This window comes from Scaptodrosophila lebanonensis, unplaced genomic scaffold (genome assembly GCF_003285725.1).
Source record: "Scaptodrosophila lebanonensis strain 11010-0011.00,11010-0021.00 unplaced genomic scaffold, SlebRS2 tig00000024-arrow-pilon, whole genome shotgun sequence".
Classification (NCBI taxonomy): Eukaryota; Metazoa; Arthropoda; class Insecta; order Diptera; family Drosophilidae; genus Scaptodrosophila; species Scaptodrosophila lebanonensis.
The window spans coordinates 15,289,438-15,308,309 of NW_022060538.1; the positions used below are offsets into that span (position 1 = coordinate 15,289,438).

Consider the following 18,872-nt stretch of genomic DNA (forward strand, 5'->3'; position numbering starts at 1 on the left):
TGTAACACAGAGAAGGAGGCAGACCCGGACAAAATAAGTGGATATCGCCGTGTCTGTCTGGATGAACGCAAGGATCTCAGAACAGTTTAAGAGCTAGAATAACCAAACATTTCCATTAGCTACAAGAATTGTAGCTATTTATTTACTATTTTGCTATTTACTCTTTTTATAAATGATCATTCATCATCCTTAACTCACTCTCGTGCCGATGTTCAGTTTCATGAAAATTAACAGTTTGATCTCAATGCCTTCCAATTGTGGTGTTCCCGGAATCTATTGAACCTGCATTCCACCGATGTAAGCCTCACTGCATATTCATATTATTTAAAAACTTTCCTTTAGAACGTATTTACAAACGACTTAGGTGTACTGTTTGATGCTAAACTTTGTTTTAATGATCACATCTCCACCATTGCTAATAAAGCAAAGCACTATGCTTTCTAGGCTTTATTAAGCGTTGGGCGAAGGAATTTTAGGACCCCTAAATAACTGTAATTTTGTATACGGCTCTTGTGCGGCCTAGCTTAGAATATTGCAATACATAAAAATCGCATTGAATCTGTTCAAAAGCAATTTCTTTTGTTTGCTTTATGTGGTCTTGGATGGAGTAGAACTGACCCTCTACCACCATATTCTCACCGGCTACAATTGTTAGGTCTTCCATCACTTGCCAATCGCCGGATTTCATTAGGTGTTGATTTTATTCATAAACTACTTATTTATTGGCGAAATCGAGTCCTCGGTGCTTGTTAGCCAAATTAACTTTACTGTTCCTCAAAGACATACAAGATTTTTTGCTCCCATAAGCCTACATCGCTGTACCACCAACTATGCTTTGAACAGTTCGTTTCGGGTTTTCTGTAGCAACTACATTCAATTGAGTCAGCTCCATGAAAGTTCTGTCAGTTCGATTAAATCATGCATACTTAATTTCTTAAGCTAATACAGTTGGGGCTCTTTAAAATCTTTACTTTTTTAAAAATGATTGTAATTCTATGTAATTTTAATTTTTTTGTTTTTCTTGTAAATAAATATATTAAGCTTTGGCAGACCAATTGGCCATTGTGGAACTGTGGACGTCAATGAGCAATGCAGGAGTGGTAGAATCTACTAGAGTTTATGAAGAAAAAGAAGTAATGAGTAGCATCAGATCAAAGAGTCGGGTAGAGAGACGTGCTGACAGCGTGCTCTTGCTAAATAAATAAGAAGAGTTATACGAATGTTGAATTATCATAACCTGACCTAATATTAATTACACAAATAAACCATTAAATATACGAAGGAGAGTGTGTAATTTACTTGGAGTAAGACCTTCGACAACCCACGCCTTGCAATTCTGCCCTACTATCTATAGGGCTGAAATCTTACATGGACACCTAATAACGTGACTGCCTTCAGATATATAGTACCCTAAATAAAAATAGAGTTATGATTAGGCACGTCACATAAAACTTAAAACGAGCTGCTCACGTTCATCTCTAAAATTGGAATAAGTATAAAGTCCTACATAATAAGTTTAATACCACTGAACTTATGGCTTGCATAATTATGTAAAATAAATACTTTGAATTATTACTAGAGCTACCAAGCTACTACCAACAGTTATAGTACAACAACAATCTGCAGGCTCATCCGACCCAAGCAAGTAACGCACTCAAGAGTCAAAAGAGTTGACCTTTATACAGGTTTTGAGAACTTATTCTCAGTCTCACACTGAAACAATACAATGAAAAAAACATTATTTAAAAGATATATTGAATACACAACGTTATCCCGATATTTTCCGTGGCATTTGTGAAATGTGGAATGCTGGTGGAGATGCTGGGTTTGTAGAGTATTTGGCGCTCGTTGCAGCTAGGATATGCATTTTTTGTTTGACTTTTCTTTATTTTGTATTTATTTGTCCGTTTTATTTTATGCGGCTTGTACATACTTGGCTTTTACTCGCGTGCTTTTTGGCACAGTGGTGTGTTTGGTGTTTGGTGTCATCTGGCTTAGCGTTTGGCGATGCATAATTAATTCGTGCGGCAGCAACGCGCTCTTTGCCAGCCAGATGCAGTCGGGAGCCGGGAGTCGGGAGTCGGTGTGTCGTGCACTTCAATAAAAATTTATATATGTATATATATATATATCTTTTATTTTATTTTTAGTGGTGCTTTTGAAAAATGTTTTTCATGTAGTATCTGGTGCACTGCAGTGGCGGGGGAGGGATACGTAAAAGCGCAAAAATGTGACGGGCACGCTTGAGTGCAGTCGCGTTGTTGCCTATTGGGGTGTACGAGTATGTGTGTATGTGTGGGAGTGCGCTGTGTATTGTTTGTCAAACAACTTGACGCAAAAGTAAAGTTTCAGAATGTTGCTGCAGCTGTTGTTGTTGTTATTGTTGTTTTTCTTGCAATTGCCTGTGGGCGTTTTATTGGGGGTAATGACTTTTTGGGCTACCTGGATGGGGCGTGGCTCTAAAGAGAAGCTTTTGGTTAGCATCTTCGTTCATGTCCCGCATTCATCTCCAGCCCCTGTTCACCTCATTAGCAACCCTTTTTTTCTATCTTCGACTTAACTGATAAGCCATGCATGAGCGCCTTGGCCATTGTTGCATGCCCTTTTTAATTGGCCGGAAATTCGCGGCACTACAACCCCAAAAGTCCACATTTAATTATGTGCAAAAACGCATTACATTTTTAATTTCAAATAGAGACTAAACACACACACACAGAGCTCGCAGCGCACAAACAGAAAGAGGAAAGGAAACTGCTTAATTTTCAACAATGTTTGCTTAGATTATTTCATTAAATTGACCAGCGACAAAGCAAGTTAAACAAAACCAACGGCGAGGACGGCCTTTGTCCAGGACCAAGGCGACAAAAGCAGCAACAAAAAATTATAAGAAAAAACCAACAACAAAAGTGTTGAGCAACCCCCCCAAAAAAATAAAAAAATAAACAAAAAAACAAAAATGAGTATCCCGCACTGCCACTTGCACCCGCATTTGCACCCTCACGCGCTATTAGACGTTGCTGCCACAAACGCAGACGGCTCGTAGGGCAGGCACGAAGGACAAAGGTCCTAGCGGCATTGGCGGCATTGAAGGGAACGTGCACTTAATTAAAGATAAGAATTAACTGCTGATTAGTAGTTCTTCTTTACACTTGACACTGTGTAGTGGATGAGCAGCTGCTCCGAGCTATGTCTTAGGCCAGCCAGCCTTGGGCGGCAACTGTCGAGGCACGTACTTAGTAACCAAAGTTGAGCATCTTGCTCTTGGTAGCCTTAACAAGTTCTTATTTTTGTTTCATTGCGTTTGTATTTGGCGGCCGAAACACGAACAAAAGCTCGCAGCTTGCAAGCCTTTTGGCCTTAATGTAGTTAAATGATTTATGCTCCTTAATTTATGACCAGACCAGACCACCCGACCATTCGAACAAACACACCCATTCCTACCCACCCTTGCACGCCCATACGGAGTGGCTGCTGCAATTATGAACATCAGGACAATTACATATGCATTGTGCATGTTGTGTCTTTTCATTTTTAATTGATGTGCCAATACGTGTCTAGAACTGAGCCCGCACCTTTCTTCTCTCTGCTATAATTTAATGCGTGTACGTGTTAATCACAGCAATTAATGTGCGCGTCAAGCCTCCACCCCCTGACTAAACAGACATAGACATTCCCATAAACAAGACAACTTTTTGCGCGCACGTCTTAGGCCAACAGTCCGCACGCACTCATCTTAAATGCCCTATTTTCCAGTCATTACATTTTTGGGGACTGGCCAGTTGGGCGGGCGTTAAAAGCTTATACAAATATTGAAATATGTGCATAAAAATAAATAACAGATGCCATCTACAACTTCCAAGGAGACTTATCTCTTATACCAAGACTATGACGACACAAAAAAAAAAGATTTATAAGCCAGCAGTCGGAGATTCAACTGTAAATTGCTAAAATCTGGGCCAAAAGGTTGGGCTATGTCTCTACTCACATCCATAACGGTCAGGAATTCTATCGGAGTTATTTGGAAACAGTGAGGAGAAGAGCGCGATTGAGAGCAGGTGAGAAACTACATTATACAATAAGTTCATGCAGGATGTAGTCGGTTTAGTATCTGTTAAGAAATGAGCCAAAAAGTTAGTGGCTTCGGAGGGTAAAAAATAATCTAATATATTAGGATAGAGGAATGAACAACTCCAACAATCATTTGGTGGAGAAATACAATAAGCATTACTAAGCAGAAGACTACTCATTAAGACCTAAGTTGATGACGCAGCGAAAACAACAGAAATTGCTTCAGATTGAACTCAATTTAAAAAAACAAAATTTAAATAGGCTTTTATTGTATTCCATAAAAGTTTTAAAAGTATATTATTGTTATAGAAAAAGGAATTTATAGTTACAATAATATTCATATTAAAGCTGCATTATAATCCGGCGACTGTATTATTTATTTATTTTTAATAAATCAACAAATAGTGCTGTTGATAGAGATAACAATAAAGATAACTGCAACTTAAAATATAAGAATGCCTTTCATGTTTATAGTTGTACGCTTTTTCCTTGAATAGTATGTAGTGTATGTATTTTTAGATTTTAATTAATTTTTTATTTATTTTTTCTGTGTCTCAACTTTAATTGCGGAAAATTAAAAGGGCCCGAAAAGAATGGTGGAAAGCATTATCGCTGCTACAAAATTTAAAATAAAAAAAACAGCAATCGTTTATGATAGAGCCGCCTGAAAGTATGCAACAAAAATGAATGTGCAATATGGTTCTTGAAGCTTCGTGTTTCGAATCGAATTGGAGAAGGCTACCGAAAGTACAATGTTTAAAGTTATTTATATTCTTGGGAGCTCAGCTGCCAAGTTGCTTTTTGATTTATTTTGATTTTCGTGTTGTTTTTCTTGAGTTGTTTCTTAAAGCGCATATTTACCTGACGTAGAGAACACAGAATTAAAATCCAAATGAGGATTGAAAGTCAACTGCTTATAATAATAATAAAAAAAAACAAAATAAAACATCGTATTCAAGTATTTTCAATAATCACAGCAGTAACACCAGAGATAAAATCTACCTTTACCTTAAGCTACTATGTTGGGTGGAAGTATCAACTGTATGCTTCAAGAATTATCTACTTTGAGAAAATGAACATGATACTGTTTATTTAAAGATTAAGTCTTTAAGATTTAAAATGCTATATACTCCCCGTTTGAATTTCTTGACATGTAGCAGAGTATATAAAAAATGCAGAGCTACTTGTACTTACTTACTATTGAGTCTAGCCCCAGTAAGGCGGCTTGAATTATGTTGACAATGGCGCCAGTCGGGCCCAAACCACCAAAATTGAAAGCCATATACTCGTGCACACATATGCTTTGGCAACCCTTAGAGCATTTGACTTTTTGATTTGCTCTGCTTCGTTGTGTTATTTTTGAAGATATCAGCAAAATTTGTCTTTTTCTTGGCTTTGCTTAGTTTTTTGTGTTGCTCGGGCAGCCCGAGGGGGGTTGCACGACAAATCAAAGCGTAACAAAGCGCGCGAGTGGCAAGCGCAATTGTGCAACGTGTGGCAGAGCCAACAGTTGACAATTTATTATTATATGCTTTTGACTTTGTTGTCGCTGCGGAAATGTTAAATATTTGTTATTGCAGTCTAATGCCTTCCTGTTTGCTGCGCGGCGCGTCCTCTTGCCCTTTTTGGCAGTCGACTATTAGCACAGACAATAAATCTTGCAACCAGATACATACGAGTATGAAGTTGTTGTCTTTACTGTCGCGTTTGCTCTTACAAGTTGCCACTTGCATCTGCCACAAAAACCACAAGCACATTTGTCGCACAAGCCGACGCGACAGAAATTTTCAATAATGCTGGCGAATTCTGGCGAAGTGCTGGCGATGTCATCGCCATTGTCTTCTCATCGTTGTCTGATCGTCGTCATCATTTTTGGGCAAAAAGGCCGCATGCATGCCCGGGCATGGCACAATTATGACAATTTCTGGTGCATAACGTTGCAGCGCTTTTAATGCAATAAAGCAGCCGACTGCACAGTCATTAACACTCAACGTTTGGCTGACAACAATGAATGGGAATGTTGAATGAAGGGAGCCCTGGTGTGGAGGTGCTGTGGCGTGGCACGGCGTGTCGTCTCGTCTCGTTTCGGAGGTAGGTTGCATGCCTCACTTTGTCGCCATCATCATCGTCGTCGTCATCGTCGTCGTCGTCGTGCACTAATTGTCTGCCTGGCCAAAATGCGCCGCATGAAACGCTCCAATGCAGGTGTATGTCAGTTGGTCGCACCGCAAAACACTTTGCAAGCAATTGTCAGTTTGTAAGTGTTAAGGTCGAGCGGGTGAATGGAAGGATGGGTGGTTGGTTGGGTGCATGCAACGGCGGTGCAACTGAAGCCAAACTCACTTAACAACTGACAATGACAAGCAGTCACAGGTAGTTGCAACAGTCGCCAGTACGAGTTCGCCCGTTCGTGTTGCCGTTAATAGCTGCCTGCCAAGTGTCTGGCCAAGGCTTTTGCAGTTCCAGTTGCCTAAGCGACATTGTCACTTGCGGTTGCATCTGCCACTGCTTGTTGCCAACAGTTGCAGCTAGTTATCTTACTTTAGTCTTTTGCATACAAAGTAGTTGAGCCAAAATTTACTTCAACTTGGCATTTCGCTTGTGCGTACCGCAAACAAAATTCACTCCACAACACAAAGCGCTCTTGATGCTGTGCGCTGTTTTTTTCTCATTTCTATACGAATATGGATACAACTTTAAACTAACTGGAATTTGCACATTAAACATAAGAGGGAAGAAAATAACATCTAATAAATATTCTAACATTTATTCGCTGCAAGACCGAAAGCACATAAAAATGAAGCTGGTGGTTTAAAAAAAACCTTCAAATTCAAAAAACAACCTTTTTGAGTTCTTTAAGCGGATTGGGAATATGTGAAGTTGTTGGAAACAGTTTTAGTTAAAAAGTGTTCCTAGCAGTAAGATAATTCTTTAAAATTAGCGATTGGTGATAATGGCATTCCATTCAGATGACTTCTAGCTCTGCAAAAGTTCAAAATTTGACACATATTTCTGACTTTATACTTGTATAGAAATTAAATAAAGAAAATCAATATACGTGTATAATGATAGCATGAAAATATCCACAATTTATTTATAATGTATTTAAGAAACAGAAAAGTTGCATGGCAGGCTCCATTAAATTCTTTTATATACACTTTTATTCTTGAGCATTCAAATATTTGCATCATATGTTTGTATTAAAAACGCATTCTTCATAGATACGAGAAATATGACAATGCTGCAAATGTCCTTAGCAACGATTCTGGCACTGGTTCTGTATTAAGGAGTAGGCATTCGGCTAATGATAAATGTGGTCTACAATTGTTGTTTAAGGATTTATTTAATAAACCATATAAATTGCAGATACAGCCACCACGAAATCAACATTGTGAAGACCGGAAATCAATTAGAGTATATAAAATTGGAAATCAAACGTCAACGGCAAAATGTCCTTTGGGAATATGCAATATCAGCAGAATTTTCAACAGCAGCAGCAGCTTCAGAGACAACAACAGCAACAACATCCGCTGTTGGCAGCCATTTCCGGAAATAATTATGCGTAAGCAAAAGCAACGACAACGAAATTTATGCGTCGCCTGACACTGATGGCTTTTTTTGTGTGTGCGCGGCCAGCGTCATATTGAATGCATAAACAAGCCAAAAGACGGACAGACGAACAAGTGGACAGACGGATAGACAGAGCGGGACAAAGCAAGTGCATGCCCGTGCTTACCTGTGGCTGAGCGACCCAAGCACTTAGCCATGTTTATGTGTGCCAGCAAAACCATCATCCAAAGGCAGCTCGGCCGCGCGCATTTTGCTGCACTTACTCTCAACTCTGCGCCACTGGTCTCTTTGCAGCCACGGTCAAATACAACGCGCCCACCACCTCTGGCCTCAGCAGATGCCGCATTATGGGTATGGGCATGGTCATCCCCTTCAGGCCGCTGGCAGTAACAACCACAACGGCGCTTACGCGAGCGCCGCAAGCGCCCACTCGGGCTATGCGTGAGTATTGTGTTCCGACATTCTGTACGTAGAGATGGGCGCGTGAAACAATAGCTCGTGAGAAATTTAAAAAAAATGTTTGATTCCAGATGAAATTTTCAATATAGAGCACGACATATTCTAATATGGAGTAATTATAATAAATATTTTCAACTTAAAAACATTATAAAGTCGGGGGATTTAAAAAATATGTATAATTTGTTCTATTCGTTTAGAGAGCGATTGGTAAAAGATACAATTTTAGGTTTATATTATCAGAATTGCGGGTTATAATTAAAAAGTTTGTTGGATTCGATTTAAATCGTTCTAAAGGATCGTTGAACAACTCTCCAAAAAGATCATTTTCATTTTGTAGAGCAGTAACAGTTTCTTGAGGTGTTTGTGTTCGATTTTAATTTATTCTGTGGATATTTAAACATATTTTCCCAAAATTTTGAAGTGAAAAATAATATGAATTAATTGATAAGGAACACTTTTCATTCAGCCCAATTTTTATGTCTCTCAATGAACATCGAGACCTTCAATTTCGTGATCCCAACGATCACGCGCCCATCTCTAACATCTGCCCACACAAAACTGGTAACCATTCTAATGCAACTTTAAACACGGCAGAATGGATCCATCTGTGGAGTATGAGCTGCATCAGTCGCCGCACTCAGCCTCGGGCAGCTACTCCTCCTATCAGCCGTCAAGCAGCGGCAGCAGTGGGCCAGCATATCCGCCACCACCTCTGCCACATTATGGACCGCCACCACAATACCATAGCTCCGGTGGCAAGCCGCCTGCAGCTATGAAGAAGAGCAAGAACAACAACAACAAGAAGAAGAGCGCCTCGGCTGTGATGTCGTCGCTAACGTTACTCTCGTTCTTCTTCTTTGTGAATTTGTTGCAGAACTGCATCAAGGATCACATGGCCACCATGAATCCCACCGTCATGGTTCTAACGGCCACAAACGGCCGCAATCGTTTCAATAAATTAGCTGAAATGAACTCACGCGAACAAAGCTCCTCTTCAACGGCATCGAGCGCCACTTCGTCTTGGCTGGCGTCAGAGACAATGGAGGGGGCTGCATTGACGCCATTGGCCAGCGCAGCGCCCGCTGTGCCCATTGTAACGCCTGCCGTGACTTTGCAATCGCCATACAGCCCTAATAAGCAGCAGCAGCACAGCAAACCAGCGCAAGCTTATAATCATTATGCGCAACACGATGACGATGATTATAATTACGGGCAACGCACACCTTATTCCCAATCCCAATCGCAATCGCAATCCGATGTCCATGCAACATCCACCCATAGTGGCGCCGATTTCTATCCTAATCGCACACATATTGACCAACAGCGTCCCACTGATTACTACCAGCACCACTATAGCAACTACCCCGACAGGCATCATTACACAGACCCGGGCTATCCTTGGTCTTACAGAGGCGACTCGCATGTGAGCAACAAACGTTACTCATCCGCACCGTGGTCTTCAGCTTCGTTGGGCGCTCATTCGGGCGTGAGCTCTTACTTGGATAATGTGCGGCAAAGGGGCAGTGATGGTGATGCTGGCGGCGGCGGTGGCGGTAGGCGTGAGGGTGATGGTGATGGTGACTCTGATGCAATGGTCAGCTCCAGAGTCCACCAACATTATGCTGATGATGATGACGATGTTGAGAATGATTACCGGCGTCGACACAACGCTGCTTTCTACACACGCATTAATTGAATGTTGCTGCGCACAGTTGTATGCTATTATTTTTTTAGCTTCTGCATTTTCTGTGCAACGCTGTTTGGTTTTAAAGTTGTTTGTTTTGTTGCAGCAAAGTAAAATAAATATTTATAATTAAAAACAAACAACAAATTCCGCACACACCACACCACACCACACCGCACCGCACAAAGTACAAGTTGGAGAGGCAGACAAAAAACAGCAAGCGCCAAGTTTAAATCCTAATGAAAATTAATGCTAATTTGTTGCACAACAAATTAAATGCTGCATGTTCGTGCGAGAGCGTGGCCAAGGAAATAGAGAGGGGAACGTAGGGGTAACATGGAATGCCTGTAGTTAGCAAAAGCGTGTGAAGCGTCCGCCTGCTAAGACTTTATTTTATTGCTTGCCACAGCCATGTACGAGAAGTGTGTGTGCAACTTGTGACGGCTGCCACAGCATTCACCACGCTCTCCGTTCACTGTGCGTGCAAAACAAATTAAACATTTTCTAATGCATTTGCTTGGCACAAGGTGGAGCAACATTTTAAGCGTTTGCTTATTTATTTATGATCGTTGTTCTCGAAATTTTTGATAAAGCATGACCAACAACAACAGCAACAACGACAACTGGGGTTCCATGCTGTAAAATAAGTACAGTAGACACTCGATTTATGAGTTTTATATGACAACAGAATATAGACAATATTAAAAATTAAAATCATGTATAAATATTTTGTAACAAGTTTTATTATCGTGATTATTTCCCTTTAAACTAATGTATCGACTGACACAAATTTGCACGAATTTCAAATTTTTACTGATAATAAAAAACAAATAAAAATTTTTTGAGTGTATGAATGTCTATGCACGTCTATTCGTGCCTTTGTGAACATGTTTGCAGTCAACCAAAGCACCAACATAAACAACAGTTGCGGGCAGCGCTTGGGCAGCTAATATATTTATGGCTGTAACTACTTTTTAAATCGGTCTATCATGATGAAACTTAGCATACGGACACATAATCACTAACTGGGGGTATTTCCTAAATTTGAGTTTGAAATTCCGAGAATTACGGGAGTTAGAGAGGGGAGGGGAATATTCAAAATCCACATTTTTTGCGTATTCATATAAATTTTGGTGACCCTAGCTCTTATAGTCTCCGAGATATAGGCGATTATACGAATGGAAAATCAGGAAAACACCCATAGGGGGAAAGTGGGGGGAAAAATAAAACAAACGTACACACATAACGCATCTTTGTGCAAAGTTTGGTGTCTCTACCTCTTGTAGTCTCTGAGATCCAGGTGTTCATACGGACAGACGGACAGACAGACAGGGCTAGATCGACTCGTCTCGTCATGCTGATCAAGAATATTATACTTATACCCCAGGGTCTGCTCCCGCAAACCTAATATACTCTTGTACATTGTATGTATAGAGTATAAATATTGATAGACAATTCGCCATATGAAAATCTTAAAGTATTTTAATGTTTTTTACATTTTAAATTTTAAAATCCGAGCTATCCAAATTTTTAGCTAATGTGGTAGAGATATTGAATTGTGATTGCCGTTTGAAGATTAGTCTCTGGTGAATGGTTATGATGACTGATTGGTAATATTACTAATTTTTGAAAGAAAAGGAGAACAAGGAAAACTTCTGCAAGTTCCAATGAAAATATACTTTTATTTAAATAATCTCAGAGATCTATTTCGAGAGGTGCCACAGATGGTGGCTTATTTGGTCCACAGCATACATCTTCGAGTCCTCTACTTCTCCAGATGCTTTTAAATTCCTTCCTGGAAGGGGGTTCTTTGATTAATGGAGAAATTCCGAATAAATAAATTGCATCTCTGCATATTACAAATAAATTTATTTTTTAAACCAGAACCAACAATTATATTTATTTTTTAAATTACGAGCGCAAATAGCCGAACATAGGAAACCAATTTTAAAAGTTATTACTGGCCCTAAGCTTAAACATTCTTTGCAGTAAAGATATGGGTCCCATTTCAAGCACGATAGTTGCATTTCAAGCTGTTATTTTACACTCTTTTAAGGTATTCCTAATTAATTTAAAGGCGGCTCGTATAAAAAGGAACAAAAAATGTTGTATAAATGTTGACATTGGAATGCCGAGAAAAACAAAAATTTTGTCAAAATGACAACCAAAACCATAGCAATGTTTTTCATTTCGTGCAGAAATTTTACCTGCATCTTCATGTTAATTGCCAGATAACTATGTACTTTTTGGTTTATAAGAACGAGAAAAATAAACAAACACTATCCCTATTATGTGTTTTGCTTTAATTTGTTTGTTAGATGAATCATGCATGGAATCATGTGTTTAACTGTTGAACTGCTTAATAATATTCCATGTTCATTTTCAAAATAAGTTAAATGCAACGAAATTTGCTGTCTTTTGAGTAGCCATTAGAACAATTAGAAATGGCTTCTACAAAATGGTTTCCTATTGTGTGAAGAAGTCAATTTCGTTGAGTCAGTGCGCTGCGCCTTGGTGCTTTCTCATATCAATTTTCACATAGAAACTTCAAGCTGAAAAGAAGCGTCGATGCACATGAAACTTGATAAAATACTCTCTTGAATTTAAATTAAAATTACACAAATATTATGCGAGTTGATTAGTAACCGAACATGAAGACTCTAATTATTATCTTTTAATTTACGATAGAGTGCAATGTCTAACTGTCCACAATACGATATGTTATGATGGACTAAAATCAAATTGAAAATAATCTCATAGTTCAAGTGTTCACAGTGGCGTGTGAAATGTGTTTTATGTGTTAGGATTCGCATTCGGTTCTACTTTTCTGTGCCCTGAAGATGCGACAACAAGGCAATGGCAACAGAGGCAGCGCTTGTGTAAAAGCAAACTCATGTAGGAGACGCCTGAGATGGCTGACAGTCTTGGGATGTTGCAGGCGGGCTTTAATTAACACATTTAGCGCACTTTAAAATGCATTATGCAATTTATGCGTACAAACAATGCTATCAATTTCAACAAGTTTGATTAAACGTCATTTACAGTTGCCAGCCAAGTTGGAGTGCAGTCATCGTGGCTGTTGCTGTTGCTGTTGCTATTGAGGCTGTTGCTGCAATTGGCATAGTCAGCGTTTGTGCATGCTTGTGTGTATGTGTATATGTATGTGTATATGTGTATATGTGAGTGTATGTATTGTATGTTGCTTCATTTGCAATTAAATGCATGGAAAAAACGAATACACGGCTTGCTGCTGCTGCTTCGGCTTGCTGGTTCTGCATTCCCATTGCTGCTTTTCGGCGTTGCAGCCGCCACTCAAAAGCGTAATTTAAAATTCTCTTGGCTGCCATTTTACAAGCACCTCACCCTGTGCGCGCGCTTTTCTTCGCTTTGCGTCAGTGATATGCCTGTTTAAGTGCTGTTGTTGTTGCACAGTGTGCGCACACGGTGCGTATGAGTTATGCCTGGACTGCATGACTGCATATGGGAGCGACTTATTGTATGTGTGTATGTAAGTCCGTGCCGTGCGTGTGTGTTTGTGCTCAAAATGAAGTTAATATATATTTTCTTTAAAGCGTAGTCAGCGGCAACGGTGGCGAAGCACACGTGTGCGGCTTATGCGTTTATGTGTGAGTTATATTTAAATAAATTTATGACTTTAAGTGCAAACCTGCAGCTAATGCGTGATTTTTTGTTAAGTATTAACGAGACTGGCGTCGAAGCGAAGTTCACCATTTTATATTTTACTGTCTGTGGATGCAGCGAGCACGTGACTTGTGGTCGGTATGTGGCAAGCGCACTGAGACTTAAGTTGAAGAGCGCGAATTGGTTTTGTGCTGTTAAAAAATTAAAACTATACAACATGTGTATTGTTGCAATTAGATCACTGGACACCAAATCGAGACAGTCTTAGTCTATTCCGCAGGGACCGCAAGTTATAAACTCATAAGGATCTTCATCTTCTTCATACCTTCTCCGGCCGTCTTACATCCACTTAGTTTTTCAGTTCCTTTTAGACCAACAAGAAAATATTTTTCATTTATCCGTTTAGCGTTTTTGGGTAATTTTTTCTAAATTTAATGATCTTTCACATTCGAAAGTAAATAGACAGAACTCTCCCTCTCTGTCTCTCTCTTTATTCTATAAAAGATATCCTTTACATTTATCTCCGTTAAAACCTCTGACCACTTACGGTTGTTATGCTATGCTATTCCCACACCTTTTTGTTCTGCTTCTTACTTCGTCTAGATAGCTCTTAAGTAGAATTAAGTCTAATATATATATTTTTCTTAGATTCTAAAGCTTATAATGTCTCTGACCGCATTTAGCTGTCGGGGGCATAGCTGGCTAAATAACAATTAAAATTCACCCAACGTGTTGAAGACATTTATAGACATTGTTATTTTTGAGGCCTTTTTAAGGTGAAATTATATAATTATATGATTTAATATATTTATTTTAAAATATCATAGAGTAATCTGTATCGACAGTGCAATTTGTTGATTTATTAAATATATAAATAAATCGAATTGACGCTTATATCACAATTGGAAATGTAAGTTTTCTGGCTTGTTTGAGCTCATATTTTAATTTAAAAGGCCAAAGAAATTTACATATAAATGAAAAATAACATAAGAGCACTGTTGATGGCTTTAAAAGTGAGGAGGCGGTAAAGTTACATTAACTTATTCGAATTATTAATTATTAAGCTTAAATAATGTATACTAATGTTATAAAAAGGAAAGATTTGATTGTTTGTTTGAATTGAAAATGCTCCGAATCTACTGGACCGATTTAATGGAATCTTTCGCTGTTGGGAAGCTACACTATCGACGGTTAACATGGGCTAAAAAAATTACCTTAAAAAACTCCTGGATAGCATCATGCTGTTAGTTCATAATCATCCTCGAAACATTGTCACTTTAAGTATTAAAGCAATATTATTCAAAAGCCCCCGCCAAATTAAAGATTACAAATCAATCGACACCGTGATTAATATTGAGGACATTTAAATTCACTAAACCCATGTGGACTGCCGCCACATGAATTAACGGTAAAATTCTGAATTTTAATCATGCTTTTGAGAAATTAAAGCCTTGCAAGCATGTGCAATGGGACGAGGCTGCTTATTAAGGAATTGCAGGACAATTTAAGTGTAGCAACTAATAGCAACGGCCTAGCTACTGGTCAACTAACTCATATAACGAGGATACCGAGGATATCGATGATCCCATTTGATCATTTATAAGGCTTCAATTTCCGGTAGTCCCCAGGCCAAGCCTTCGAATTAGTAAGGATCGACATACGAAAGCAATGTTTTACGGTATGTTGACCTATCACGGGTCGGAGCTCCTGAAATTCTATTTATTTTGCTACCACAAAATAAAACATCACATATCTTTAACAGAGAACCTTAGGTCAGAGGAAAGGAGAAAGAATAACAAAAAATCTAAAAACGAACAAAAAACCATTAAAATAATAATATCCAAAATAAATTTTACTCCTTCTTAGTAACTCATAGCAAAAAAAAGGGTTTATGTGTGTTGAGTGTGTGTTATAAAAAGTATAATTTTTAAAATTTTTGTAAAAATAACCGTACGAAGCAGGGGCAGTTCTAGTACAAGTATATTGATTTAAAATCAAATCTAAAATTCTAACCCTCACCGAAATTATTTCTGAGCAACGCAGAGCAGATCTAACATATACCCAAAAATATGAGTAGAATGCAATTAACTAATAAAACCTTCTATTATTGTAGCGAAATTGAAATTCGATGATGGGTAATGGAAATTATTAGCGTGCTCCGCTACTTCACTTTCTAACCCTCTCCCTGTATATGCCCATCTGAACTATTTGCATTATAGTTAATAATAAGCAGTTATGTTGTCTTTCGTTGCAAATCAGAAGCTCGTGCTCAGCATATTGCCGTAGACGATGATTTATTGGATACGTTTACAATCGCATTAACATGGCAATTATGCTCATACTCGTACTATTACTGTGATGGGCAGTGTGCGGATTATTTAAAACGGAAAGTGAAAATTTGTGTTGCATACCCGCGGGCTGAACATATAAATGCATTGGATCGTGGTGGTGGTGGTGGTGGATGGGCCGGCAATAAATTTACTTTAAACGCAAATAAATTCATGAATAAAATAAAGTAGTTTTTTAATAAATGTCGTTTTTTATTCAATGGCCGCTACTTCATTAAAAAATAATTAAAAAGTGTTATCGTTGCAAATTTCTGTCTGCGTTTGCAAAATTATTTATGCTCACAAAATTAAAAGGCATTAATATTGGTACGAATGTGTTGTGTCAACTATAAGTGTGCAGCAGATATATTAACAACAAACAAGCCAATGCATTTACAAAAATTATTAAAGAGCATATTTATTTATTTAAATAAATGTCATTTTCATTACTACAACATGCAAAATACTTAAATCCATTTACCAAAATACAAAATTCCTCAAAGCAAGCACAACAACTACAACGACAACACTAATAGCAAAGCAATGGTAAGAAAAACAAATGCAACAACAACAACGCCAACTGATTCGGTCCGTGCGCTTAACGCTTTGCTATACTGCTTTATATGGCAAACAATTACGGTAAGTAATTTATTTCTGCTCAACTGAATTAGAAATCTCTTAGCACTAAGCCAATACGAAAGCCGTTCGTGAGGGTTGCTAGAAGGCGTTATAGAGTTCTGTCTGTATGTTTATATAAGGATGTGAAAGTATGTGTGTTTGTTTGTCTGTTTATGAAGATACAATAAGATATGCAAGAAAATTAATAGTAGTACATTTTTTACAACACTTTTGTCTCGGCTGCTGCTGCTGCTACACCGAGTACTACTTTTGCCTTTGCCTTTGCCTTTGCTGTTTGCTAGTGCGATAATTCATTGCCTGTCTGCCTGCCACGCACTTCCTGAATGCCGAACCCCTCTGCGCCGCTTTGGCATGAGTTACTTTCGTGTTATAATCGGCTTAGTCTACGCTTACGTTTTGCTTTTTGCATTGCCTGCGCATTTGTATACAGCGCAGGACTTGTTCCCTTTGTGCTCCTTTTGCTGCTGATGCTGCTGTTGTTGCTCCTCTGTGTACATTCCAGAGGTGTTAAGTTGTTATTTTTATTGCATTTTATTTCACTGTAAGCGTCTTTTGTTTTAGTATCTTAAAGTTCAACGAGTGCCTTCATTGGTTGTCTGGTTTAAAGCAACCACATCACGTGCCATGTCCATGGCCTGGTATGCTTCATTTATCACACATTTAAATGTGTCAACGTCGCATGCAATGCGGCTGCTGCTGTTGCTATTGCTGTTTCTGGTCGAAAACCCATAACTCATAGACAACGCTCTTGAGTGTATTGTGGTCGGTTTGGTGACTGGCCATCGCTGCTACTTGGTCACATAAATGTCACTGCATGTGGCATAATTGTGTCACAATTGTATGAGAACTGTATGCAATTGCATGCCCAGCCAAAGCCTAACCAAATAATAAACACACAACACCGATAGTTGATTGCTGAAGATGGCTCGTGAGTGTGAAGCAAAGAGAAAGTTGGACAATTTCTTAATTTAAGTTCTTCATTTACAACTTTTTTACTTAGTTTCTATAAAATAAACTTTTTGAAACGTGCCGAATTGTGCAGCTCTTAAAAAGTACAATAGCTAGAGGGACATTCGCTAATTTTATTAATCAGCAAGACTATCCGCTTGTATATATTTGATTTACAGGTAAACAAGTGTTCTTCTTCTTGACTGGTCTTCAAACCCGTTATCGGGCTATGACCTGACGTAACACAGCTCTCCACGCGCCTCTGCTTCGCGCGCGTCGCTTCCAGTTGGTCACTCCGCAGGTAGTAAGTGCGTTCTCTACCTGGTCCTTCCAACGTAGGCAAGGCCTCCCCCGTCGTCGTCTCCCCCCAACATCCGCATCGAGAACTTTTTTCGCTGGGGCGTCTTCTTCCATACGCACGACATGACCTAGCCAGCTTAGCCGCTGGATGTTTATTCGCTTGACTATGTCAATGTCAGCGTAGAGCTCGTACAGTTCGCTGTTCCATCGTATGCGGTAGTCGTCGCCAACGCGTATGGGACCGAAGATCTTCCGAAGCATCTTTCTCTCAAACACTGCAAGAGCTGCTGCATCAGTCTGCGATATCACCCATGCTTCTGCACCATAAAGCAGCACGGGGAGGATGAGCGTCTTGTAGAGCGTTAGCTTGGTTTTTCGGGAAAGGTCTCTGCTACTCAATTGCCTACTGAGGCTGAAGTAGCATCGATTGGCTAGAGTTAATCTCCATTTGATTTCTAGGCTGACATCGTTGGTTGCTGTGACGGTGGTGCCAAGATACATAAAATCTTTCACCATTTCGAAAGTATAGTTTTCCACCGCGATCTGGGAGTCTGGTTGCCGCGTGTCCCTGCTAGAGGAAAACATATACTTAGTTTTGCTCTCATTTATCACCAAACCCACTTTTGCAGCTTCCTTCTCAATAGCCGCAAATGCTCCGGTGACGCCTCTCCTGGTACGGCTGATAATGTCTATATCATCAGCGTACGCAAGAAGCTGAACGCTTTTAAAAAAGATCGTTCCGCCTCGGTGTACACCAGCTTTGCGCACCACACTCTCCAGCAGGAAGTTGAAGAGATAGCACGAGAGGGCATCGCCTTGCCTGAAACCTCGAACGGTATCAAAGGGTTCGGAGAGGTCCTTTCCTACCTTGACGGAGCTACGAGTGTTGCTCAACGTCATTCTGCAAAGTCGCACTAGCTTTGCAGGGATACCGAACTCAGACAGTGCGGCATATACACGTTCCCTCCTCGGGCTATCGAATGCTGCTTTATAATCGACGAAAAGATGGTGGGTATCGAATTGAAACTCATGGGTTTTCTCCAGGATTTGGCGTAGCGTGAATATCTGGTCAGTGGTGGATTTACCAGGCATAAAGCCGCACTGATAAGGCCCAATCAGTGCTATCGCAAATGGCTTTAGCTTATCACACACTACGCTTGATATGACCTTATATGCGACGGAAAGAAGGCTGATTCCACGATAGTTGGTGCAGACCGTGGGATCACCTTTTTTTA

The 18,872-nt window shown here is 39.5% G+C and overlaps 2 protein-coding genes across 2 annotated transcripts; one reads left to right on the forward strand and one right to left on the reverse strand.

Annotated features, from left to right (window-relative positions):
• Nucleotides 1-7,517: 7,517 nt before the first annotated feature.
• On the forward strand, nt 7,518-11,371 carry LOC115620353. The gene is made up of 4 exons (XM_030513557.1): nt 7,518-7,630; nt 7,933-8,075; nt 8,685-9,626; nt 11,316-11,371. The coding sequence occupies exons 1-4, from the start codon at nt 7,518-7,520 to the stop codon at nt 11,369-11,371; spliced, it is 1,254 nt and encodes a 417-aa protein (XP_030369417.1).
• Nucleotides 11,372-18,009: 6,638 nt separating this feature from the next.
• Nucleotides 18,010-18,627, reverse strand: LOC115620763. The gene is made up of 2 exons (XM_030514163.1): nt 18,259-18,627; nt 18,010-18,205 (listed from the first exon to the last, which is right to left on the reverse strand). Exons 1-2 carry the CDS (start codon nt 18,535-18,537, stop codon nt 18,041-18,043), a joined length of 444 nt encoding a protein of 147 aa, XP_030370023.1. The 5' UTR covers nt 18,538-18,627; the 3' UTR covers nt 18,010-18,040.
• Nucleotides 18,628-18,872: the final 245 nt, after the last annotated feature.

What these genes read in the sequence shown, in the direction of transcription:
- LOC115620353 (XM_030513557.1), top strand. Translation starts at nt 7,518, where the DNA reads ATGTCCTTTGGGAATATGCAATATCAGCAGAATTTTCAACAGCAGCAG. An exon ending in CGCAAGCGCCCACTCGGGCT is followed by an intron (nt 8,076 to 8,684) that starts ATGCGTGAGTAT and finishes GCAACTTTAAAC; the next exon opens with ACGGCAGAATGGATCCATCT. An exon ending in GCGGCAAAGGGGCAGTGATG is followed by an intron (nt 9,627 to 11,315) that starts GTGATGCTGGCG and finishes CCAAATTTTTAG; the next exon opens with CTAATGTGGTAGAGATATTG.
- LOC115620763 (XM_030514163.1), bottom strand. Translation starts at nt 18,537, where the DNA reads ATGACGTTGAGCAACACTCGTAGCTCCGTCAAGGTAGGAAAGGACCTC. An exon ending in TTGAGAAGGAAGCTGCAAAA is followed by an intron (nt 18,206 to 18,258) that starts GTGGGTTTGGTG and finishes TTCCTCTAGCAG; the next exon opens with GGACACGCGGCAACCAGACT.